This window comes from Urocampus carinirostris, chromosome 10 (assembly GCF_059441175.1).
Source record: "Urocampus carinirostris isolate Australia breed hairy pipefish chromosome 10, RoL_Ucar_1.0, whole genome shotgun sequence".
Classification (NCBI taxonomy): domain Eukaryota; kingdom Metazoa; phylum Chordata; class Actinopteri; order Syngnathiformes; family Syngnathidae; genus Urocampus; species Urocampus carinirostris.
Genome location: NC_142358.1, coordinates 5518082 through 5546023, shown reverse-complemented (window position 1 = coordinate 5546023; position 27942 = coordinate 5518082). Strand labels below are relative to the sequence as shown.

General features: G+C 39.3%; 1 protein-coding gene across 1 annotated transcript; it reads right to left on the bottom strand.

Annotated features, from left to right (window-relative positions):
* Positions 1-158: 158 nt before the first annotated feature.
* pgr (progesterone receptor) lies at positions 159-26036 on the bottom strand. The gene is made up of 8 exons (XM_088344988.1): positions 25364-26036; positions 21747-21856; positions 17684-17800; positions 13911-14219; positions 11244-11388; positions 9904-10034; positions 4404-4561; positions 159-477 (listed from the first exon to the last, which is right to left on the bottom strand). Exons 1-8 carry the CDS (start codon positions 25957-25959, stop codon positions 322-324), a joined length of 1722 nt encoding a protein of 573 aa, XP_088201114.1. The 5' UTR covers positions 25960-26036; the 3' UTR covers positions 159-321.
* Positions 26037-27942: the final 1906 nt, after the last annotated feature.

Below are 27942 nucleotides of genomic sequence, written 5' to 3'. Positions count from 1 at the left end.
ATTTTAGGTATTCTGGAATGTTTAAAAATAAACAGCATTACTTGGTATGGGAAAAAATGTTTTGGTACTCAACCGATTTGGTGGTTTCCTGAAGCATAAAAAAAAGAATATAATGTATGAAACAGGATTTATGGTGTTGATTCTGCCATAATTCAAGCACAATCACATCTTTACTTGTTTGCAGATTTATTGATTGATAGTTACAATTGATCCCAAGCAGTTATAGAGTAAAATGCCAGGAAGTGGGGTCGCGTTTGGGGGCTCACTTTTTCCTTGAAGGAGACAAAAAAGACTGAAGATATGCAAATAGATGTGATTTCCTCACTTGGGGTGAAAGAGGAGCGGCCTGACCATTCCTGCCAGGACTTTGGGGAGCTGCGAGGCGATCACTTCCGTCATCATCTCGGGGAACTCCACCTTCATTGCGTCCGCCTGGATGAAAGTGCTCAGGCAGAACAGGTTCACCTTTTTCACAATCTGTCCGGGCGGAAAATGTTACTTAATATCACTTGGTAGTGTTTCCTCTCTACATCTTCATATGTGCACAAGACATTGGAGGACATAATCATTCAATTCTACTTATTAATAAAATAGTAAACATGTATGTTCATCATTAGAATATAATTTGATTTTCTGCATAAGCGATAGCACAACTTGGTTGTTTCTACTCTTTACCTCCTTAGTGAAAGACCCGATTTGATGCTACACTATAATATTCAATTGGCGTACACAACTTGTTAGAAGGGTTCTGAGCCTTTTTTCCTCATTATAATAGATTTTGATTTTTAATGGAATGGAAGCACAACTTGGTTGTGTCTCCTCTACATTGGAGATCTCGGCCATAATCATTCATCTACTTATTGGAGAGATTATACATACTTATATTCCTCATTAGAATATAACTTGGATTTTTTTATAGAAGTATTTGCACACCTTGTTCGTGTCTCCTCTCTAACTCTACTTAATGTACATGAGGCATTTACTGCCATAATCAGTCAAAACTACTTATTAGAATGATTACAAGCATTTTTGTTCCTCATTAAAATAGATTTTTTTTTTTTTAAGTAGTAGCACAACTTGGTTTTGTCTCCTCTCTACCTCTTCATATTTTGCGCAAGACACTGGAGAGCTCCGCCATAGTTAGTCAACCCTAATTAATATAAAGATTATATGCATTTATGTTCCTCTTTAAAATACATTTTGATATTCTATAGAAGTAGTAGCACAGCTCGGTTGTGTCCCTGCTCTCTAACTGGCACTTAAGAGCACTGCCATAATCCGTCAACACTATCTATTAAAAAAAAAAAAATTCTAAGCATTTTGTTCCTCATTAGAATAACTAGCGCAGAAGAAATTCTGCTTCCTTAGTGACCTAGCATTGTAATACTACAACATCCTCATAAGACTTATTAAAACATATTTTTGTAAACACTGGTCTGTTGGATGATTTAATCTGGTGTGCCATACATTTCTCAGTATGTCAAAAAGGAGTGAGTCCCTACATCATTTATATTGAAATTTATGATTTTTTTAAATAAATGCAAATCAAATCCTTCTTCTGGTCACCAGAAGGTGATAAAGTTAAAACTTATATAAACTCTATGTTGGCAAAATTATTCAAATTAAAACAAGCATTAAGGTAAATAAAATTCCCAAGCGGGAGAGCACTGTCGGGTAGCCCATTCCGGCCAGGACCTCGGCAGCACTGACTTCTCCCGTGTGTGAAGCTAACTTTATTCACACTGGAAACAGAAAAATACATCGGAAATGCGACTTCAAAATAAAAGAGTACAAGACTGATAAACGTACAAGAGATGCAATTAGACTGATTATTGAAACGTTACTTCATGTGTGTGTGTGTGTGAAACATTGTTTTTATATTTAGGAATATAAAAACAAGTTATATTCACACAGGTAATTCTGAGAAATATTACAACCAAAACGACCAACCTATCAGAAGGCAGTAAAGAATATTCTCTCCGCTTTAGTAGGCCCAGCCTAGTCGTTTTTTCTGATGTAGTCCTATCTTATTACACTGCATTCACTACTACAACCCCTAGCAGAAAGTATGGAATCATCAATCTTGAACAAGTAGTTTCACTCTGACATTTTATTCTGTAGGGATAAAAAGCATGAAAAAAAATAATATAGTGTTTAAAAAGTGCAACTCCTTGGTATTCAGAAACACTAAAATAATTGAATTTTTAAAAAACTTTGTGGCGGTCAGTAAATGCTACCTTTATAGACCAAGCACAGGGAAAAAGTATGGAATCAGTCTGTTCTGAGGATGAATATATAGAATCGTGAAAAACAAAGAAATGACAATCAAAACATATCACTATTATTTAGTTTCACCACCTTTGGATTTTATTACAGCTTGCAGTCTCTGGGGTATGGACTTTATGAGTGAAAAACAGTATTTGTCATCATTCTGGTGCCAACTCTCTTGATTGCAGTTGCCAGATCATCTTTGCATGTCAGAGCCTTGCTGCGGACAATTTTTTTCAATTTTCATCACAGGTTTTCAATTGGGTTGAGATCTGGGCTATTTGCATGCCATTAAATTGACTGGATGCCTCCTTCTCCAAGGAATGCTTTCACAGTTTTTGCTCCGTGGAGTGATGCATTGTCATCTTGGAAAACGAGTTCATCATTCCCAAACATTTTTTCAATTGAAGGAATAGGAAAGCTGTCCAAAGTGTCAATGTAAACTTGTGAATGTATTGCAGATTTGACTACAGCCATCTCCCCAGTGCCTTTGCCTCACATACAGCGCCATATCATTAAGGACTGTGGGGAATTTTGGTGTTTTCTTTAGGTGGTTCTCTTTGTAAATCTCACTGGAACGGCACCAAACAAAAGTTCCAGCATCATCACCTTGTCCAATGCAGATATCTGACTCATCACTGAAGATAACCTTCATCCAGTCATGATTGCCTCTCCTTAGCCCATTGTAGTCTTGTTCTTTTGTGTTTAAGCGACAATAATGGTTTCCTTTTAGCTTTCCTATATGGAAATCTAATTTCCTTCAGGGAATTTTGCTCAGTTTCTTTCCCCTACATTAACTCAAACTTCCTCCCATTTCCTCTTCAGTTGTCTTGTGCATTTTCTGTTTTCAAGACGCTTGGTCTTTAATTGTTTGTCTTGACGCCTACATGTCTTCCTTGACCGACCAATACGTTAGACTTTACCAACCTTCCCATGCTGTTTGTACTTGGTCCAAATCTTTGATACAACTGACTGTGAACAGCTCACATCTTTGGCAACTTAACAAGTAGAGGTACCTTCTTCAAGAAGTTTGACCATCCTGTCTTTGCTCTCAAGGGACATCTCTGTTTGTTTCTTGCCAAATCACTGATAACTGCACTGTTTTTAACTGCTGACTATCGTGTAGACTTTATCTAAGCCAGGTGCCTAATTAAGGAAAGGAAATGAACTGGTTGGGTCCTTATTCCACATTTTTTTCCTCAGAATTGAGTGATTCCATATTTGTTTCCCTGCACTTTCTCTATAAAAGTAACATTTACTGACCATTGCAATGTTTTTTCTTCATTCCTTTCAGTGTTTCTGAATGCCAATCTGTTGCACTTGGAAATTACCCTACAATTGTTTCATGTTTTGATCTGAGTTTTTTTTTCTACAGAATAAAATGTCTGAATGAGGGCTTGCCCAAGACTGGTGATTCCATACTTTTTTTGCCAGGGGTTGTTGAGCTGTTATTTTGTGTGTATTTTTATTTACTTAAAACAAGTACAAAAATTAAGAGAAAAATTATGTATATTTTTTATAGCTCCCTCTTGAGTTTTTATTGTGTGGTGTGTTGGTTCAGGTGTAAAACTGCATTCACTCAACTGTTAAAGCAGTTACCGCATTCAATGCCAAACATGACAATCATTTTTTTCCATATTGTTTGTGATTAAATGTGTAATGCTTCGATAAAATTCCTTGTCTCCTATGATTATGAAATGTAGGTTAGGCTACTAGAGTAGGCTGAGGGATAATATTGAAAAACTGCGGTTAACTAAAGGTTTGATCAATTTTACATTCTTTTACTGATCCGGCCCACCTGAGAACAGAAAGTCTGGATGCAGCACCAAAACTAAACTGAGTTTGACATCACTGATATAAGTGGTTAGAAATGTTTCTTTTGTTTTTTTCTATATTTGTGTCTTACAGGCTTAATATCATACATGTACATTACACACAAGTAGTACTTACTATATACTATTTTAAAGTTTTTATCTGGGGTGCCAGGGGTTCAGATGGCTTAACCTCTTGCCATAGATTTGTATCCCCTGCTATACGGAAATATGACTTTACAATCCCCCACCCTTAACAGGATCCATGCCGTATCCTGTTTGTCCATTTGATTTTTCTTTTTAGATGTTATTTTGTGTCTGTACCTCGTGCATGGCATCCATGAGCTTAGTGAGGTGGTAAAAGCGTTGTGAACTGGCTACCACGCCTCTCTCCTTGCCGTGGATAGCCTTGGTCAGCTCGCGGATGTAATTCTGTCGCATCTCCTCGAAAGCCCCCTGGCTTTTCAAACCCTCCAGAGGCACTGGGGGGGCAACACAAGGGCACATTTTCCCACCTTTGAGAGAGTTCAAGCATGTTTTTCTTTCAACCGGACAAGAAGGTTGTTGTCACATGTACCCTGCCTAAATTCTATTCCTGGCCCATTTTCTATGGTCTCATCGGGTTTGAAAAACAAAAATGAAAATGACTTTTACAAGCATGTAATTTTGACTCCATAAAAGAAGTTTTAGGAGCAGTCATTCAAGATTATGTCACTACATTTGAGAACATACGGTCAGTGGTTTCGATATCAATAAGTAAATGAGCAGATGATCTTTAATTTCAAAATGTGATTTTAATAAATATTTTAAAGGATGAATAACAATCATGATTTGGAGTCATTTTGAATATATACGGTAGTATTTATGATGAATTCCATTTTTGTTTTGTTTTCAAGGAAATGTCATTTTTGTTAAGTATTGTCTGATGAGGTTATTACAACGTTTACTGTCCAGAATTGACATCCCTTGTACACGCGGTGGAGGTATGTGGGGTTTATTTGTTGATATTTCAAAGTTTTTGTTGTTTAAGACACAGATTGCTTTGGAATGGCACTCATTAATTTCTTACATTCAGATTTGAGATGATTCAAGTCCAATTTAATTTCAAAATATTCATAACTTAATATCCCGTCATTATAGTCCATCAGATGTGATAATGACCATATGTTACCTATTTAATACCTATTTATTTATCTATCTATCTACCTTGGTCATATCCCTCAAGAGGGGTGACCGACAGCAAGACAAACACATACAATATGAAAATAACAGGGGAAAAAAATAGCAAAAAAAACACACATAAAAAATGTTTGGACCATGGCCAACCCAATTGCCCAAACACCCAAACAAGTTAGTCAAGTCAAGTCATTTTTATTTGTATAGCCCTTAATCACAATTAGTCTCTAAGGGCTTCACAAGTTATTACATATACGAAGTTTAGGTTACCCGTATGCTATAGAGTAGAAGTGAGTTTTAAGCCTAGATTTAAACATTTCCACCGAGGTTGCAGATCGGATCTCAGGGGGAAGAGCATTCCACAAGGCACCTCGGCACCTAAGTTGGTCATGTTTTCGGCCCTCCAGATGAAATGTGACACCAGAAAGCGGCCATATCACTCGGGTCAGGGTGACACAACACACTCTTTTGTTCAACAGCAGGGCCCGACAGCTTTCACTGGTTTACCCCTGCCGCATCATACGGGTGCCCAGCCGATCCTTAAGAACGCGTCCACAATCCCACTATCATTTCACAACACCTCTCCACTCCTTTCTATCACCAACAAGAGCTCTAGCTTCCATTATATTTAGACCTCTTTCCTGCAGTGCACTCATAACACCATCCATCCACGTCAATCGCGGCCTTCCTCTTGGTCTCCCTCCATTGACTTCTGCTCTGTAGATCCTCTTTAACATTCGCTCCTCATCCATCCTCTCCATGTGTCCAAACCAACCGAGTACTCTCTTATCAACACGCTTGCTCAGTTCCATGACTACTCCAGTTCTGTCTCTCACAATTTAATTTCTCAATCTATCCAATCTTGTCACTCCTAACATAGTCCTCAAACACTTCATCTCAAAAACATTCGATTTCCTTTTTAAATCTGCGTTCAGGTTCCACGTCTCTGCACCATACAACACAGTCGGCACAATCACACTCTCATACAGTCCCTTCTTAACATCCATACTCATATTCTTGTTGTTCATCACTCTCCTCAGGGCACCCAAAACCTTGCTTCCTTGATTCACTCTGTGCAATACCTCACATTCCATTCCACCAACTGCAGCCACATCACAACCCAAGTACATAAAGCTTTCAACTTCTTCCAGCACCTGTCCATGCAACCTGATTTCTAACGTCACTCCACTCCATCACGTCAACCTGTTTTTATACCAATACTCGAAAAAAAATCATACGTAATACATAGCTGTTATTCAGACCTCAATTGGGTGTGGTGGATAGTTGTGCACATCAAGTAATTTCCTATATAGCAGAATTTGTTTTTGAAAAATTTGTTTTGGAAAATTGTTAGTATTCCAGTATTTAGATCGTATTTAAGAGGATAATCAAGTCTTTTAAATATATAGTTTATGTATAGTATACCCATTTCATTTTAAGGGTTCCATCAAAGCAGTCGAAATCTAATGCTTTCAAGCCACCTTCTACTATTTCTTTGACCTTGTGACTCCTTTCTTGTAATTCAGTTTCATTTTCCAAACAAAGTTCAAGTACTTTTGGTTTATTTGATTATCGGCATGGAATAGTCTAACAACAAATTTCACAATTTTTAAGAGAACATAAGGTGCTTTAGAAATACAGAGAAAAGGTAAATAAATACATAAATAAAGTAAAGATAAAAATTGACATGTTGGATTCAATGCAAGGGTGAGATTCTTGAGTATATTATACACTCGCCGGCCACTTTATTAACTACAACTGTCCAACTACTAGTAACACTTCATTTCTAAACAACCAATCGTATGGCGGCCACTCAGTGCATTTAGGCATGTAGGCATGATCAAGACAATCTCCTGAAGTTTAAACCGAGCATCAGTATGGGGAAGAAAGGTCATTTGAGTGATTTTGAACGTGGCATGGTTGTTGGTGCCAGAAGAGCTGGTTTGAATATCTCAGTAACTGATCTACTGGGATTTTCACACACATAATCTTTTCTAGGGTTTACAGAGAATGGTCTGACAAAGAATAAATATCTAACAAGTGGCAGTTCTGTGGGTGGAAATGCCTTGTTGATGCTAGAGGTCAAAGAATAATGGCCAGACTGGTTCGAGCAGATAGAAAGGCAACAGTGATTCAAATAACCACCGTGACAACTAAGGTAGACAGAAGAGGATCTCTGAATGCACAGTACGTCAAACTTTGAAGCAGATGGGCTACGGCAGCAGAAGACCACGCCGGGTGCCACTCCTTTCAGCTAAGAACAGGAAACTGAGGCTACAATTTGCACAAGCTCATCAAAATTGGACAATAGAAGATTGGAAAAATGTTGCTGATCTGATGAATCTCGATTTCTGCTGCAACATTCACATGGTAGGATCACAATTTGGTGTCAACATCATGAACGCTTGGAGCCATCTTGCCTTGTATCAATGGTTCAGGCTGGTGGAGGAGGTGTAATATTGTAGAGAATATTTTCTTGGCACTCTTTGGGCCCCTTGGTACCAATTGAGCATCCGTGCAACGCCACATCCTACCTGAGTATTGTTTCTGACCATGTCCATCCCTTTATGACCACAATGTACCCAACTTCTGATGGCTACTTTCAGCAGGATAATGCCCCATGTCATAAAACTTCAATAATCTCAGATTGGTTTCTTGAACATGACAATGAGTTCCATGTACTCAAATGGCCTACACAGTCACCAGATCTCAATCAAATAGAGCATCTTTGGGATGTGGTGGAACAGGAAATTCGCATCATGGATGTGCAGCTGTGCCAACTGTGTTGGCATCACACAGTTATGTCAATATGGACCAATCTCTTAGGAATGTTTCCAGCACCTTGCCACGAAGAATTGAGTCAGTTCTGAAGGCAAAGGAGGGTCCAACCCGTTACTAGCATGGTGTACCTAATAAAGTGACCGGTGAGTGTACTGTATATCCCTTGGACGCTGGCAGTGTTTATCAAACTCAAAGATTCAACCCAAAATAAAATTCACAAAATTTCAAAAATAAGGTTTACACTGTTTGTATTTGCAATGTTAAATTAAAATAATTATTAAAAAGAATTTGGCCCGTGTCATTCGATGACATAATCGTAGCTACCGAGTTAAAACATTTAGTCATGACGCCAGAGTTGAGGGAGTCACCCGTCCTCCCTCGCTTATCTGATTTCTCGTAAATGTATCCTAAGCGCTAAGCTAGCTTGCGCTCAGAAGTTTATGCCAAGGTTGGCAAGCTGGCACGGACTGTTCTAATAGGGCCATTGGCAAAAAGATGAAAATGAAACAATCCATGCCAGGAAAATTGCACAAAAATTATTTTAAAAAAGGGTCGAGTTAACTTGCGACGTGTTGAGGCTGGCAAGCTACCTTGGACTGTGGAAATATGGTCATCGGCGAATCAATGAGAATGAGACACGGCACACCACGAAAATGGCAAAAGATTGATGAAATAGTGCTAAGCTTGTACAGTATGTGACGTGCTGAGGCTGGGAACTTGGCACAAACTTCTAATATGGTAATCAGCAAATCGAATAGAATGAGACATGATTTGCTAGGAAAATACCACAACATCGAGAGAAATGTATGCTCAGTGCTAAGCTTGTGACATGCCGAGGCTGACAAGCTGGCACTGTTTAAATATGGTCAATGGCAAATAGGTGAGTATGAGACAGGCCAAGCCAAGAAAATAGCAAAACACCTAGCAAAACATGCTAAGCCTGCTTGCGACATGCTGGATTTGTCAAGCTATGATAGTTTAAATATGATCATCGGCGAATGGATGAGAATCAGACACACCACTCTAATGGCCACTTAACTTCCCTAGCTAACTCCTGCATTTCATGGTTGCAAAATGCTGTGATTCAGGGCCCCATTCTTGCTAACTGCTATCGCTATTATAAGCTTTGTCTGTTTTGTCCTTCAGTATCACTTGCCTTACAAAGCTGCTCATCCAAGGGGCCGAGTTCCGTGATTTAAGCATATTTCACTGGCATTTTGAGAATGATATCTTCCACATTTTCCACTATTTTCTTCCCTAGCCACACATGTTGTTGACTTCAGGTTCCCGACGCTTGACTAATTCAATCATTTACTGGCCTTTTTAGTTGCTTCCCCCATCAGCTGCCAAAGGTAGCCCCTTAGTGCAAGCCTGACCAACTTCAGCTATTCACTCTTTTCAGACGCTTCGGGTTGTATACAGCTTGGTTTTTATTGTTGCTGGTGGGGATTAACAGCAGCTTTCATTCCCTGAAATGTGTTCTTTATCACAAGAAAATATGGAATTAGACTCTGGATTTTATGAAATTGTATCCTTTGGGCTTCTGTAGTTCTTCATCTTCCAATACACGTGCTTCATCTTCATTCTAAGCTACAACAAACTATATTGGAGAATTATTACACACTGTAACTTTAAAACAATATTTGTAATCTTGAAAGAAGGTTCTTGAATAATCTATCGAGGGCTAGAGAAAATATTTTTTCTTATTTAAAGGATAATTTTTGTATTTTATCACAGGAACAAGATGGGTATATTATAAGTACATACCTTAGTATATTGTAATATTATCTGGCAATAGAATTTATGTTTTGCAGTGTATCAAATGTCCTTTTTCTTAATAGACATGTTTGTTTCCGTTTCTAAGTACCCGTGTTGAGTAAGATGATGGCCTTCATGCACAGGAACTCCTCGCGGGTCACTTGAAGGTTGGCGAACTCCTGCGGGATGAACTGGATTGCCACGCACAGGTCATAGATAGGAGATCTTCTCATTTGTTCCCTGGGGAAGTTAAAACAAATATATATACAGTAATACCTCAATGAAAACAATTAAAATATCATGAATCACCATGACAACCTGTAAATTCCTCACTACAAGCAGCTTATTTATTGCTACATTTTAAATACCGCAGATTTAAATATAGTTGGAAAATTCATCCCTAAAAACGGGGAGCTGCTCTTTTACACAACGCATGCACTCTAAAAACACCACATTAATGTCTGGAAACACGACGCCTTTGAGAAAAACGTTTAGTCCATGTAAAACGGGAGATGGCATTAGCTCAGGAGGTAGAACACTCGTCAGGGGATCAAGAGATGGCAGGTTCGAACCCTGGCTCCTCCGTGTTACATGTCGAAGTGTCCTTGGGTAAGACACTGAACCCCTAATGCCCCCAATAAGCAGGTTGGCGCCTTGCATGGCTGCATGGCCGCTATTGGTGTGTGAGTGTGTGTGAATGGGTAAATATGAAGCACATTGTGAAGCGCTTTGGGAAGTCTTCATTGACTTGAAAAGCGCTAAATAAATGCAGATCATTACATTTCATTTACTTTATTCAATATTAACAATGTACTGGCGATATTTTAACATTTTTACTCATAAATCAAGTCGTCAATTCATACATCTGAATTAAACAACAGTGGAAGTTATAATGTCATCGTCAGGTCGTTGAAGTTTCCTTTAATCCTCAAGGAATGATAACAAGTAACTGCAGTTTGGTCCATTAGCGTGGCAACCACCAATCACAACAACACTACAATACATGTCTGTGTTGCAATCAGGCATTATTTCTCACAGTATGGTTGCCCGGGGGCTTACATTTTATGCATGTTTTTATCACTGCAGCAATAAATATGTATTTGTCTTTGTAATCGCCATCTTGAATAGTCACATGATCTCAAACTACGTGACATAAACAACTCAAACCAAAAACTCAGATGTGCGGCAACCTTGAAATTTAAGAAATGGACACGTACGAGTTCTTTAAATCTGGTTCGGCTCATAAAAAGGCAAAATTTAGTTTTGTTTTCAAATTTGCGCATTGAGCTTTTAATACGCTGAGTTTTGTAGTCCATAATTTACGCTATCTTGAATTATCATACTTATAATATTGTTTATTTTTCATGAACTCATTAGCCAGTCAGGCATGAGCAGTAAAACACAGAGGTCAAAATACATGTATTTATCTTTTGGTGTATTAATACTCACAAGCTTAGAATGAGGTCAGGTGCAAAATACAAATATTCCCTGGTGACATTCTGAAAGGAGCGCCAGCCCAGAGAAAAGACCATCAGGTTCATCCAAGAGTACTGGATGAGAGTCATCTGGTCGCTTATGTGAAGATTGCGAAATCCTGGATAAAAAAGTAGGAGAAATGCCACTTCAAAGTTTAATGATCGGTCATGAAAAATTGCACTTTTGTTTTAAGTTCACCTCAACCCAAAACTTAAATTACTTCTATGAATTGATGCTAGTTTCAAATTAGCCTGTTCCAGGACTTTCCTACTGACTCGTAGTTGTATCACTGTCAGTTTTTAAAAGTATGTCTGTGTAATCTGGTTTTGTGTTTTGCTTGGATTTCCTGATAGAGGTTCTTTTTTCCCATTTCTGCAATTAAATGTTTCTAAAACAAAATAATGATTATGTTTCAATTAACTGCACAGCCCTGATTGCTTTTGCACATTTCTGCAGTGTGTAAAACCAATTAGTCGTTTTCTGGCCTCCATGGCAACAGCAGGCCTTTACCTGGGAATGACTTGGACCACTTGACAAAAATGATTCATTTAAAGAGATTACAAAATAACATTTTTTTTCAATTAGGCACAGAACATATAATGTGCCTCCCCACAATGATTCAGATATGTTCCATAATTTTCCACGTGCCCAGGATTTTGAGAAATTAATTCTCAAAGTTGACAGTTTGACCTCATATCCCCTAGAGCTGTGATGTCACCGGAAGACAACAAGGACTTAAAACAATGGCGGGTCCCGTTTAAAATTCAGACGGCGATTTGCTTAAAACACTCTTCTATTCTAATGTTGACAATACCTGTGTATTATTTGTTATTGCGAAACCCATTACAGCTTGGTCATCTTGGAAGGGGGATAACCTCATGTGCGGTCCCTTCTCAAGGTTTCTTCATATTTCTCATGTTGAGGTTAGGGTTAGGGTTAGGGTTAGGGTTAGAGTTTTTCCTTGCCCTCATGTAGGTTTTAGATCAGGGGATGGTGTAATAATAGTCTGTGGTTTGGAATAATTTGTGGTCTGTGCAGCCCTTTGAGACTCTTTGTGATTAAGGACTATACAAATAAACATGACTTGACTTGACTTGGAGGTGCACTGCTCATTTTTGCTTGGAGTAATTGTAACTATGTTTACCGTGTCGCTGGGGGACTTTTGACTGTTTTGTCCAAGTTGTGTGCTTTGATCATCAAAAGCTGCGTGGGGTAAGTTTACCTGCCGTTCTTTACAGTTGTGCGTTCCTAATTTGCCAACGCCTCTCTTTAGGTATGTGATTGTAACTTTTTCTTTTGTATTTATCACTGCGTGTCTAGCAATTAATATATTATTGTCCAGATAGCTCCCCTGTTAGCATGCGGGCTCTCCAAGGTTTCCAGGTTAGCCCTGCTAGCAGTCAGCTAGCTGACAAGCCTGCCATGCTAATTAATTTTTTACCAGCTGCGTTCGTGTTTGTTGCCGTAATTGTTTTTTTAGTCGGTGGCTTTCAGTTATCCTGACCGTTTACTAAATGTTTTTGTTTAGCCAGCCTCCCGATTTTTTTAACGACCGCCTCTGTTAGCCATCTTTTACAGCGAGCTAGCCTGCCGTGTCCCAGCTGGTTTAGCCCTGTTAGCTCTCTGTGTGTTAATTTTGTCAGTTCGCCCCATTTTGGCTGCTACCCATTTGTTGTACCATTGCTGCACCCACCTGTGACACAACGTCTCGGCAATCTGCACAAAACTACCATATCTTTGCTTAAAACACTCAAAACTTTTTTCACTAGTTAACATGTGAAGCAATAGGGTGACTGGCTTGCTAGGGCACTGGTGTTCTTCGCATTACGTCAGAGCTCAAGAAGTCAAAATGCATTATATCGGAAAATAATTGGAATATACCAATGACGATATTATGCAAATTACATGAACTATTATCTCAAATGTTGTGTGTTTTAGAATTTTGGTATCCCTTTAAGCCTTTTTCTCCTGCCGACCAAAATGACCTGCTAGCTAAGCAAAAATATATACTGTATACAGTATAAACATTTTTAGAACTTTTTTTTAAATTTAATATATGTAAAATCCCCCCAAAAATTAAACTGAAGAAAAACTTAAACATTTTTAGAGAAGGGGCCAAATAATAAAAATATATTATAAAATAATAAAGACAAAAATACAAATATTTTACATTAAATATCAAAATTGAAAAAATTCATACAGCACATGCCGCTATCCGTCAATCCAAATATCTGGCTCATCTATGAAGAGCAGGACGATGCTTTACACCGAAAAACAACGGTGACCAGATGCTGAAGGGTTTGTATCTGAGTCGGATCAAAAAGCTTACCCTGCTAATGGTAACCATGCAAACCAGTACTATCTGTTCAATCTGGGGGAGCAAACCCTCTACTCAAAAAAACGGCCTGGAAACAAATGGGCGCCGCCAAGCTGTACTTGCCCAAGACACTTCACAGGAAGTGGTGCCCCTACAACCCAGGAGGTTGAGGGATCTGAACTGTGATAATATTTATTTAAATATTATTGATTCTTTTGTAAAATCTGAATTATAATATTTTTTGTTGGCTTTTCTGTCTGCAGTGTCTCACACCAATGGACTGTTTCTCATCCCCACGGCAACATAAGACCAATAAAGTTTACCTGGCAACGATTTTGACCATTTGACGATCCAAAGCAGCTGCTTCTCACAAAGCTTGTTGAGGCTGTTGAGCAAGGCATGCGGGATGTCGGCCTGTGTGCTGTCATAGCCCGAAAACACATCCTCGGGTTCGATGTTTTCCAAGATGGCGGCCATCTGCTGGGAAAACTGGATCTCCTGAATGCTCTGCATGCCTGCCACAGCGCCACCTATAGCCTGCCCGTCACCCGACACCGATAAGTGGGAGGGGAACATGACGGAAGGCGCCAAGCCAAGAGCTTTAAGGGCTCCAAAGCGCTTCAGCTTTCTGCCTGAGGGGCGGGGAAAAAGGTTTGATCAGAAATCAACTTCAGCCCAAAATTTAACAGCGTAGTAAAAATATATATATATATATATATATATATACTCATGTTTTCCAGACATTGGTTTGGCCTTCGTTTTATTTTTTCCAACTTAAGAAAAAGTAAGAGACCACTCTTGAAAAGTCAAGTTTATCTATCTATCTATCTACCTCGGCCATATTCCTCAAGAGGGGTGACCGACAGCAAGACAAACACATACAATAACAAAGAAAAGAAAAGGGGGAAAAAAAAGCAAAAAAACACACACAACATTTTTGGACCATGGCCAACCCAATTGCCCAAACACCCAAACAAGTTATGCACCTCGGCACCTAAGTTGGTCATGCTTTCGTCCCTCCAGATGAAACGGGACACAAGAAAGCGGCCATGTCACTCGGGTCAGGGTGACACAACACACTCTTCTGTTCAACAGCAGGGCCCGACAGCTTTCACTGGTTTACCCCTGCCGCATCATACGGGTGCCCAGCCCATCCTTAAGAACGCGTCCACAATCCCACTATCCTATTACAACACCTCTCCACTCCTTCCTATCACCAACAAGAGCTCTAGCTTCTATTATATTTAGACCTCTTTCGTGCAGTGCACTCATAACACCATCCATCCACGTCAATCGCGGCCTTCCTCTTGGTGTCCTTCCATTTACCTCTGCTCTGTAGATCCTCTTCAACATTCGCGGCCTTCCTCTTGGTCTCCTTCCATTTACTTCTGCTCTGTAGATCGTCTTCAACATTCGCTCCACATCCATCCTCTCCATGTGTCCAAACCAACCGAGAACTCTCTTATCAACACGCTTGCTCAGTTCCACGACTACTCCAGTTCTGTCTCTCACAATTTCATTTCTCAATCTATCCAATCTTGTCACTCCTAACATACTCCTCAAACACTTCATCTCAAAAACATTCAATTTTCTTGTTAAACCTGCATTCAGGCTCCAAGTCTCTGCACCATACAACACAGTTGGCACAATCACACTCTCATACAGTCCCCTCTTAACATCCATACTCATACTCTTGTTACTCATCACACTCCTCAAAGCACCAAAAACCTTGCTTCCTTGATTCACTCTGTGCAATACCTCGAACTCCATTCCACCAACTGCAGCCACATCACAACCCAAGTACCCAAAGCGTTCGACTTCTTCCAGCACCTGTCCATGCAACCTTATTTCTAACGTCATGCCCACTCCATCACGTGAACATTTCATCACCTTACTCTTCCCAACATTGAGACATAACTTACACCTATCACATACTCTTCCAAACTCTGTTACCAACCTTCTCAATGTTTCCTCAGAATCAGCCACAAGCGCTGTGTCAAAAGTCAAGTCAATAATAAAAAAAAAACTGCATACTTTTTAAAAGTGACAAAAATCACCACAAGAGGTTGATGTAGATTGAAATAGTGCTGAAGCCTGTGCATTAGAAGATGACGCCTCATGTAAACCTTAAATAAATCATTTAGCAAAATTCAAAAGCTGTTTTCTATATTTTCTTGCATTACCAAGGATGAATTTCAGCCAGAGGCAGGACATGAAAGCGAGTGTTAATCCCAGCAACAACAACAAAAAACCGTGAGCTGGATACACTTGAGGCGGCTGAAAAGAGCTGATAGCTAAAGTTGGTCAGAGCTTGTGTAAACGGATAACTTCAGCAGCTAATAGGAGAAGCTACTCAAAAGACTTAAAATTGCAAGACTGACGCTTAAGGACGGAGCAAGCTGTACATGGAGCAGCTAACAATAGTGGTTAGCGTGCAAGTCAGCCTTTAGCCAAGTGGCTAAGCATAAGCAAACAATGAGAAAAAAAGCCAAGGATGCCTGAATCACAGAACTCATTTGTTTGCATGACTTTGGAAGGCAAGAGACACTGAAAGATGAAGCATGAGCAGCTATTAACAACAAGCTAGAGAAGAAAAAAGTGGGAAAAAGATTAGATGTCTGAATCACTGATTTCAATGACGTTTGCCTGCATGGCCAGCTTTGGGAGGCAAGTGACACTGAAAAAAAAGTGGCAAACAGCGAGCTGTAGTCTGCAGCCAGGCAAATAATGAATGGTTAAAGAAGGTAACAGTGTCAGATGCCTAAATCACAAAACTCTTTGACTTGAGCTTGCATGACGAGTTGTGGAAGGCACGTTACACCGAAAGATAATGCAGTAATGGCTAACCATAACAATTGTGGAAAGTCATAGCCTGCAGCCAAGTGGCTCACATGAGTGGCTAGAGATGGATATAGTGGGGGCGGGAAGACAAATATACATCCATCCATCCATTATCTGCGCCGCTTATCCTCAGTAGGCTCGCCGGGGTGGTGGAGCCCATCCCAGCCATCTTCGGGCAGTGGGCAGGGGACACCCTGAACTGGTAGTCAGCCAGTTGCAGGGCACGCATAGACAGACAACTCACTCGCTCATTCACACTTAGGGACAATTTTGACCGGACAATTAACCCTTCATGGGGGAATGTAGGAGGAAACCGCAGTGCCTGAAGGAAACCCACGCAGGCACGAGGAGAACATGGAAACTCCACATGGGGAGGCTGCGGTCGCTGGACTTGAACCCTGAGCCTGTGGGGCTGCAAAATAACCACCCATCCGCCGTACCGCCCAGAATATACCCCGATCATATAGTTTTCTTGCATGGCCAGCTTTGTAAGGCGTCTGACACATAAAGGACAAAGCAGGAGTGGATATCAATAACAATACAAGCCAAAGCCTTCAGCCGAGTAACCTAACATACGAGGCTAGGGAAGCAAGCAGTTGGGAAAAAGGGAATCACGGAACTCTGTGTTGTTTACTTGCATGAGCAGCTTTAGAAGGCGAGTGACACTAAAGCAGCTAATAATAACAATAGTGGCAAGCCCAGAGCCTGTGTCCAACGTGAGGGGCTAGAGAAGGATACAGTAGGACAAAAATCCACCAGCTGCTTAGAGTTTGCATCATAAGCTTTGAAAGGCGAGTGACACTGAAAAAAAAAAGAAGCAGACCAGCTTTCGACGGAGCTGCTGACAAAAACAACACTGGTGAGTGATAGCCTGTAGCCAAATGTCATGAGCGCCTGGATAAGGAAACAGTTGGAAAAAAATATCTAAATTTAGTGACGTTAGATTGCATTACAAGTTGTGGACAGCAACTAAAGTTGAAAGATGAAGCAGGATAAGCTAGACATAACAATACCATTTGTCTAAAGTGAGTGGTTAGAGAAAGAAACAGTGGAAAAATAAGGATGTAGATGCCTGGATCAAAGAACTCTCTAACATCCGCTTGCATGAGCAGGTTTGGAATGCGAGTGACATTGAAAGACGGAGCACCATGGCAATAGCTGTGTCTAATGTGACTGGCTAGAAAAGAAAACAGTGAAAAAAAGAACCATGCCTTTTCAAAATGTTTTGTAAACATTTGTATGAACTGAACGTTACCTCCGAGCATCATCCCCGCTTGATAGCACTTCCTTAGTCGACACGCCGGGCAGTTTTTCCTGCGGATCTTATCCACGATGCAATCATTGCGTCCGGCGCACAGATAGCTGTGATGACCTCCAGCAAACACAACAAACAAAATTATTTTAATTGGAAACGGGAGCGTGCCGAGGACGAAAAACGAAAAAAAAATGCTTCGAACGGCTCCTGAGTGTTCCGAGGAGAGCCGTGAAGGAGAAAAAAAGGGAGATAACGGCGAGGACGCGGTGACACGGCCGTGGTGAGACACGGCGCCTCTCGCGTATCCGTTGTTGAGTGATAACGACTTTGACTAATCCCGAAAAATGCAGACCAAGACGCCAAATGAGACTCACCAAAGAAGGTTAATAAAGGATAATGTTTGGTCTAAACTCCCCTCCCCTTATTTTTTGTTTTTACATTTTGTCCACATGCTGTACTTGCCCCCTTACTTACTGTGTTTTTTGCATATTGATCACTCTCAAAGGTTTCAGATCATCAAACCAATTTGAATATCACTCGGAAACAACCCCAAGAAATACAAAATGCAGTTTTGAAATGAGGATTCTATTTATTAAGATACAAATCAAAACCGATATGAAAAATTGCCTTCCCCCTACTGTGATAATGCTAACTTAGTATTGCTAGCGGAACTCTTTTTTTTTTAAGTCATCCCCCTATCATTCCAAAAATGTAATTGTGTGATTTTATTGACCCTTTCATGCTCAAGGCTCAATTCATTTTTATTTTTCTCTTCGTCATTGACCTACTGAGTTAGCTAATAAACTACCCATTCATCTAAGGCGTGTTATTGCTCTTTAATGTGGTATGGTTGTATCCCATAACCAGTAGGGTCGTAGAGGCATTATTTCTTGTGGTGTGTCTTGGGCAAGTACAGCCTGGGGGCACCCATTCCTCTCAAGGCCAACAAATGTTTCCACCTGTCACGATCAGGGGACGGTAAACCTTCAGAGATTATAAAAGTTTATTTACAGTAAAACAAAAAAAAAGTTAAGTAATCACACTTTACGAGTTATGCTATAAATGTAGCACATAAAGCTAACGTCTGCTTCTTTCCAGCGCCTATGCTAACTCAGTATTGCTAGCAGTGCTATTTTTTCAGATGGTCGATGTCTGTCAGAAAATAACATTCTAAAAAAGTAATGGTGTGATATTTTCTTTTTTACCTTCGCTCCCTTGAGTCTCAATTCATTTTGACTTTTCTCTTTGTCAATGACCAATTGAGTTGGCTCATTGGCTAGCTGTTTGGCTATAGTGTGTCATTGCTCTAGCATAAATTGTCCTGAATATTGAAAGTTTTTTTGAGGTAAGAAAACTTTTGAATACCACCTATTGGGTGTGTAATCTAACATAAAAAAATATTTAATTTTTCACAAAATGTATCATAATCATTGTATGCTTTTTATGCTTTTAAAAGTTTCTTTACAACCCTAACCCTAAAACTAGCTTAGCATTGCTAACATTTCTGTTTTGTTTAAAAAGTCGATAGCTGTGCGAATAAAAACATATTCTCAACAAAATATTTCTCTTTGACTTTAATTGAACTTTGCTTAATCCTATCAAAACGTGTTGTAATAATCACTCTGTATGAGTAATGCTATCAATATAGTAAGTCTCAAATTTTCAATGGCTGTGAGATTGATATGGTTTCCAAATATTAAATTTGTGTTATTTTAATTGACCCTTGATTAATTCTATCAAAAAGTGTTAATAATCACTCTATATGAGCCGTGCAATTATGTAGCAAGAATGGCTAACGTCTGCTCCTTTACATTGCAAATAGCTTAGTATTGCAAGCAGTGTTATCTTTTAAGATAACCAGTGGCTGTGAGTTAGCTAATTAGCAAAATATTTAGCTAAAGTATGTTGTTCTTCTAAACGAAGGCCTAGATATTAAAGTTATCTCATCTCATCTCATTAGCCGTACCGCTTATCCTCAGTAGGGTCGCGGGGGGCTGGAGCCCATCCCAGCAATCATCGGGCAGTGGGCAGGGGACACCCTGAACTGGTTGCCAGCCAATCGCAGGGCACACAGGGACAGACAACTCATTCGCTCATTCACACCTAGGGACAATTTGGACCGGCCAATTCACCTGAAATGCATGTCTTTGGAATGTGGGAGGAAACCGGAGTGCCCGGAGGAAACCCACGCAAGCACGGGGAGAACATACAAACTCCGCACAGAAAGTCTGGAGCTGGATTTGAACCCACGACAGGTTCCCATGACATGAACTGTGCCGCACAAGCGCTAACCACTGCGCCGCCGTGCTGCCTATTAAAGTTATTTTTACAGTTAAAAAAAAGAGAAACTCTTTTTTGATGTGCAATTGTTAAGAATAAAATAACGGTATTTCTTTCAAAAAAGTGTTTACTTTATTTTGCTCTTGCTATCAATATAGCAAGCGGAGCTCAGCTAGTATTTCCAGCAGTGCTATTTTTTTAAATGGTCCCAGGCTGAGGAATACTTTTTTCAAAAACATTTTTGTGTGATTTTAAATTGACCATTGCATCATCCTATCAAAAAGTATTAAACAGTGACTCTATATAAGCCATGCTATTATTTTGATTGTAGCCAACATCTGCTTTTCTACAGTGCTATGCTAGTTTAGCAGGATTGGGTAGGGTTACTTTAACTGGATTACTTTCAATTACCTTTGGACTACTCCAATACCAAATATGCTAATAAAAGACAAAAGAAACTAAATATGAATACAATTATGACTCACAACACGTGGTAAGCTTTGTCTCCTGGCTTTGATCTCTGTGATCTCCGGCAAAACTAACATAAAATGCGACAGAAACAAAATGAAAATATATCCAAACAGCTTGCCAACATCATTTTTGCCGTTCCATGTATTCCGTTACTCCCCAAGCCTGCACAAAATTTAGTAATTTTATTCATATTTAGTTTCTTTTGTCTTTTATTAGCATAGATAGATAGATAGATAGATACTTTATTCATCCCCGCAGGGAAATTCACATATTTGGTATTGGAGTACGTGCGTGTTTACATATGTTTTTGTGCGTGCGTGTTTACATATGATTTTGTACATGCATTTTTACGTCCAATTTTGTCCATGCATTTTTATGTACGATTTTGTGCATGAGTTTTTACGTACAATTTTGTGCATACGTTTTTACGTACATTTATGTGAGTGTACGTACGTTTTTGTGAGTGCACAATTACATACTATTTTGTGCATCCATTTTTACGTACGATTTTGTGCATGCGTTTTTACATACGTCTTAGAGGTTGCATGTTCACGTACGTTTTTGTGGTTGTGTGTTTACGTATGTTTTTGTGCGTGTTTACATACGATTTTCTGCATGCATTTTTTACGTACGTCTTTGAGCGTGAGTGTTTACGTAAGTATTTGTGCTTGCGTGTTTATGTACGTCTTTGTGCATTTGTTTATGTTATGTTGTTATGCTGATTGTTATTCTATTGTATTGTTTACTGTTTGTTTTTATTGCACTTCAAGCGTAGGATAAATCTATTGCTGTTGAGCTGTAATAAATATTACAAGGTTCTATAAAAAACTACCTGTCTGATCTCTACTCAACTGACTCGAATACTGCTCAGAAAATTTCAAATTCTTTGACCAACACCACCTTTTTTTTTTAGAAGTAATGGAAGTTTTCCTGGTGACTAGTTACTTTGACTACATAATTCAGTTACTAACTCTTTTACTAACAGTTTTGGAAGTTTGTGAGTAACTACTAATTACTTTTTCAATTAACGCACCCAACACTGTTGCATATTATTGCTAGTGGTGCTGTTTTTTTTAGAGGACAGTGAGTTATATATTTAGCTGTCTATTTAGCTAAAGTGTGTAATTTCTCCTACATATGTCGGTTGGTTGGATCCCTTAACCACTAGGTTTGGGCAAGTGCAGCCTGATGGCACCCATCCCTCACCAGGCCAACACATGCTTGCACTTGGTCTCGAACCGGGGACCTTTAGCGCGTTAGCGGAATGTGCTAACCACTGCACTACAGAAAGAGAAAATGTCGGTGTCCTCACCTTCGACTGCTCTCTTGAAAAAAACTTTGCAGCTTCCGCAGGTTAGAACTCCGTAATGGCATCCGGAAGCCTCGTCTCCGCAGATCACACAGGACCTCTGGGGAGGCAGGCTGTAAAAATCACAAAAACAAAATTTACTAAAACTCCAAAATTACAAAAAATATTTTGTGTTTTAGGAAATATTTTTTGGCTTTTTTAAAAGTAATGAATATCTAATTTAACTTAACCATTTGAATATCTTTTAATTGTAATCCATGAGTACAGAAGGACGCCGTCACAAAGTTAGTGTTTATTATTAATATCATTGTTATTATAGTAATTTGACCTTTACATATTTTTCTCCTACCAGCAAGTGTAAACATTGGGGATACACTCAACTTTTAAAAGGTATAACGTTATATAATGTGATGTAATTTTGGTAATTCTTCCTATCATATAATTTTATATCTTATTTTGTTGGAATAAGAAAATTTAATATTTGAATTGAGAAAAATTGTGCAACTTTTTTTTCCAATGAGGAAATTACTTTTACAATGTCATTTTAATTGACAGGTTTTTTTACTCTTTAAAATAACTGAGAAATGAAAAACATTTTTTAAGAAAAAATAATAAAAATACTTAATAATTATTTGTTGTTTCCGTATAAGGTAAATGTGTGATTCTAGTTTTTTTCCAAAGGTTAGATTATTGTGAATAAATCATGAAAAAATATTTTAAATGATTCTTATTTCAATAAATATTACTATTTAACTAAAAAGGGTAGAAAATAATATAGAAAAAAAATAATGAAAATTAGCATAATTATGTGCCAGCTCCCTGACTACATGCATTCTTAAAATAAATTGTAAAATAGGAGATTTTTTGGGGGAAAAACTATTCAAACAAGTAAAGTAATCTGCCGCTTGCCGTTTTGCCATGTCAAATTTTTTTATTTTATGATTTTAAGTACTTTTAATTCTAGACAAAAACAAGTTGAAAGTATTTTTTTTAAATTATAATAATTAAGGTATAACCTAAAATTCCCTAAAACGCATCCTAGATAATCATGCTTGTTTTAGTATATATATATGTATATCTCATCTCATCTCATTAGCTACACCGCTTATCCTCAGTAGGGTCGCGGGGGTGCTGGGGCCCATCCCAGCAATCATCGGGCAGGGGACACCCTAAACTGGTTGCCAGCCAATCGCAGGGCACACGGGGACAGACAGCTCGCTCGCTCATTCACACCTAGGGACAATATGGACCGTCCAATCCACCTGAAATGCATGTTTTTTGAATGTGGGAGGAAACCGGAGAGCCCGGAGGAAACCCTCGCAAGCGCACGGGGAGAACATACAAACTCCGCACAGGAAGTCTGGAGCTGGATTTGAACCCACGCAGGAGGATTCCAAACATGAACTGTGCCGCACATGCGATAACCACTGCGCCGCCGTGCTGCCCATATATGTGTATATATATATATATATATATATATATATAAAACAATGCAAATAAGATAAAATATAATCAATAAAAGACCAAAAAATTGGCAAAATATTTTGCCAGTAGAATCATAATTAATATAAAATTAATATTAGACCATTATTGTCATTAAAGTTGTGTTTGGAGCTAATAATTTAATGATAACGATTCCCCCTTTTTTTCTTTTTATGTACCTAATACGAGGCCGTAACTCATATGATAATATAATTTTTTTGGGTACTGTGACATAATTTTCGTGCGACCACAAAGAACAAAATTGACGTCGCTGGGATGTATAAAACTTGAAGGATTTTGGTATATTAAAGCGAATAAATAAAATAAATATTGATCGAATTGTTATGTTTGGGGTATTGTGAACATGCGTTAGTGAAGATAACATTTTGGGTTAACCCTTTTGATTGTGAATGTAACCCAACGAATGCGATGAGAAACGACGACCTTATAATTTCACTTGGCCAGTGTTGGAACTAACGTGTTACAGAGGAACTTTTCTCAGTAACAAGTACTGTAGCCCTTCATTAATACGATTTTGTAGATCGAATGTTTATTATGACACGGTGCATTACTAAGGTACTTTAAAAAAGCCAATGCAAAGTTTTTAGGTAAAAAAGCATGAATGCTTTATTCACGATGTCACATCCAACCCTCCAGCCACCAAAATGACTTAAACAGGTTGGGCGTGTTTATAGCTCCATTAAAAGTTTAATAGGATACAGTAATAGTGGCGCCATCTCAAAAACAGAGTACGAGAACAAATATACTCCCTACAAGTGTATAACTTCACCTAAGCTGAATTTACAACACTAAAATAAGATACTGAAATCGGGGGTCAGTCTATTGCGCATATTTGGTTGTGTGTCACTAGTAGAGAATGGTAGACAGTGCGGGGGAGGGGGTGTTGCCCGTACAAAAAACAACAAATCAATGGTAAATGAATTGGGCAAACGTGAGCACAAGATTTACAGTAAAAGTGTGCTGAATTTTGTTCCATTTTTGTAAAATTATATTGCAATACACCATGACTGTAAAAAAGAGAAGACAGTACCTAAAAATAGAGTAGAAGACATTCGAGTGGTTTGAAGCCCAACGACAAAATGTATATGGGGTGTCTTGGGTAAATGTTTTGTTTGCAACCCCCCCCCAAACCACAGAAGCCAAGAAATATAAACACTTCTTTCCTTTACAGGTTTGTTTTTTGTAGTTACTTTCAGAGTAACTTTTTGGTATCAGTAATTGGTGGGTATCTGAATTACTTTTCAAATTAAGTAACCAGTGACTGTAACTCATACCTGTCAACCCCCATGGCTCCATGCCCTAACAAACTTTCGTATTTTCCCTTACAAAATACAAAATAATCTTACACCATATTTTTTTCCAAACGTGTTTATTTATGTAGTTTAACATGGTATATCGTACATGTGTTTCGTTATATCATATATATTGTTAATTAACATTTTGTTGTGAGATACTGAGTTGCTCGACATGAATGAAGTTTATTATAAAAAAAAAAACAAGTAGCTTGGACGTTCACTGTAGAAGGAAAAAATACATGCAAACATAATTAAGTAAAATAATACATTTTCTTATTCAAATTATGAATTCATTTTCTGCATTAAACTATTATTGGTAATATACTGATTAAAGGGATAACCACAAACCGGTCTTTTTTCATTTTCTCCTTTTATACTTCCTTTTTTTCTTAACTTCTTTATACAACATAATAATTCGTAATATAATGCATCAAAGCAAGTGAGCCGTTTGAGAGACGGCTCTCTTTAATGAGTTGAGCCGAAAAAGCCGGTTCTCTAAAAAGAGACGGACTTCCTTTCACTACATCAAACCGCTCGCTTCGTTTGCAACGAAAAAAAACGATACCGAGATAGAGGCTTCTGCTGCGAACTCGTTTGACTTGATTGATTTGCCATTTCGTATTAGTCGTGTATACCGGATGGTAGCCATAACTGACAAATTTGCGTTTTTGCGTACAGATTTTCTTGTACGTCGTACACGTCTTAAAATGCATAATAAACGTACTTTGTACGGCAAAAACGTACAGGTTGACAGGTATGGTAACTAATTACTGTTTTTCAGTAACAACACGACAGTGTTGGAAGAAAGAGATTCCAATTTACCCGGCGAATGCGTTAAAAGGCGTCTGGTTCCTCTGGACCACAGCCTGGCTGTGCATCCCGCTGTACCCAAACGGATCTGCCGTTTGGCACCAGAACTGCGCCTCAGCAGGCCCCACAGCGGGCACCTGCCAGCGGGCCACCTCGCTCTTGTACGCGGCCACGTGAGCCGGCGAGGGCGCACTGGAGTCAGCCCTGGCCCGCTGAACCTGCTGGTCCGTGTGCTCCAGGAAGTTCGGCGAGGCCTCCTGCGCCGGCCGCGGGCCCACCGGGACGAAGCGCGCACACTCAGGCTCCCCGAAGCCGGCCTGAGGGCAGGCGTCCAGTGCGTCGTAGGGCGCAGCCATGATAACGGAGGTGTCCTGTTCGTCTTTGATGAACTTGGATGAGTTTTCCCACTTTAAAAAGTCTCCCCCACGATCGAAAGGACTTTGATCGTGCGGTTCCTCGCGCGACAGGTTGTCGCAGTCCCTGAAGACCAAACCTTCGCCTTGGCTGGTTTGTGCACCGGCGACGGGTGCGTAACTGTCGTCGTTCTCCACGTTGAAGTCCATCATGTCCCCGACGGATTCGAGCATCGTGCCGTGGACTTTCTCCATCGCAGTGTGCGTAAAAAGTCCGTTAAGGCGCGGAGAGTACCGTGCACCTAAGAGCGGGACGCGGAATGAGGAAGAAACAGTGGCGGTTCCTTTGGACGCCCCCTCCCTTTCCCTTGTCTCCTGGTTCGTCCAGCCCTCCCCTTTCCCATCCAGGTTTTATTGGCAATCGTCTTTGAAAATTATGTCTCATGTGTTAAAGTGTTAAAATAATACTGCAAAAATGTGGCCCAAAATTACTTTGCCAGCTTTAGGTATTATATACTGGACTGTCTCAGAAAATTAGAATATTGTGATAAAGTTCTTTATTTTCTGTAATGCAATTAAAAAAACAAAAATGTCATACATTCTGGATTCATTACACATCAACTGAACTATTTCAAGCCTTTTATTATTTGAATATTGCTGAATTTGGCTTACAGCTTAAGAAAACTCAAAAATCATATCTCAAAATATTAGAATATCATGAAAAAGTATACAAGTAGGCTATTCAACTAATCACCTGAATCATCTAATTAACTCGAAACACCTTGCGAGGGTTTCCTGAGCCTTAAAAACACTCAGCTTGGTTCAGTAAACTAAATCACTGCTGATCTGACTGCTGTCCAGAGGACCATCATTGATACCCTCCATCAGGAGGGTAAGACACAAAAAGAAATTTCTCAAAGAGCGGGCTGTTCACAGAGTGCAGTTTCAAAGCATATCCACAAAAAGTCTGTTGGAAGGGAAAAATGTGGCCGGAAACGCTGCACAACCAAGAGAGATGACCGCAGCCTTAACAAAGTTGTGAAGAAGAGCCGCTTCCAGAATTTGAGGGAGCTTCAAAGACAGTGGGCTGAAGCTGGAGTCCAGGTATCAAAAGCCACAGTTCACAGACGTGTCCGGGAAATGGGCTACAATAGCCGTATTCCCATGGTCAAGCCACTTCTGAACTCAAGACAACGGAAGAAGCGTCTGACTTGGGCTATGGAGAAGAAGCACTGGACAGTTGCAGAGTGGTCCAAAGTCCTCTTTTCATACGAAAGCAAGTTTTGCATTTCATTTGGAAGTCAAGGCGCCAGAGTCTGGAGAAAGGCTGGAGAAGAGCAAATTCCAAGTTGCTTGAAATCCAGTGTGAAGTTCCCACAGTCAGCAATGGTTTGGGGAGCCTTGTCAGCTGCTGGTGTTGGTCCACTGTGTTTCATCAAGTCCAGAGTAAATGCAACTGTGTACCAAGAGATTTTAGAGCACTACATGCTTCCATCTGCTGAAAAGCTCTATGGAGATGAGTATTTCATTTTCCAGCATGATCTGGCACCTGCCCACAGTGCCAAAACCACCAGTAACTGGTGCACTGACCATGGCATCACTGTCCTTGATTGGCCTACTAATTCCCCTGACCTGAACCCCATCGAGAATTTGTGGGGTATAGTTAAGAAGAAGATGAAAGACACCAGACCTACAAATGCAAATGAGCTGAAGGCCGCTATCGAAGCATACTGGGCATCAATAACACCTCAGCAATGCCACAGGCTGATTGCCTCCATGCCACGCCGGATTGATGCAGTAATCCGTGCAAAAGGATTCCCAACCAAGTACTGAGTGCATCAATGGACATTTTTAAATGTTTGATTTAGTTTTGCTGTTATAAAATTATTTTTTTTACTTGGTCTGAGGAAGTATTCTAATATTTTGAGATAGGATTTTTGAGTTTTTTTCAGCTGTAAGCCAAAATCAGCAATATTCAAATAATAAAAGGCTTGAAATAGTTCAGTTCATGTGTAATGAATCCAGAATGTATGACATTTTTGTTTTTTTAATTGCATTACAGAAAATAAAGAACTTTATCACAATATTCTAATTTTCTGAGACAGTCCAGTATATATATATATATATATATATATATATATATATATATATATATATATATATATATATATATATATTTATATATATATATATATATATATATAAATATGTTTTTATTTTACTCGGGAAAAAAGGCAT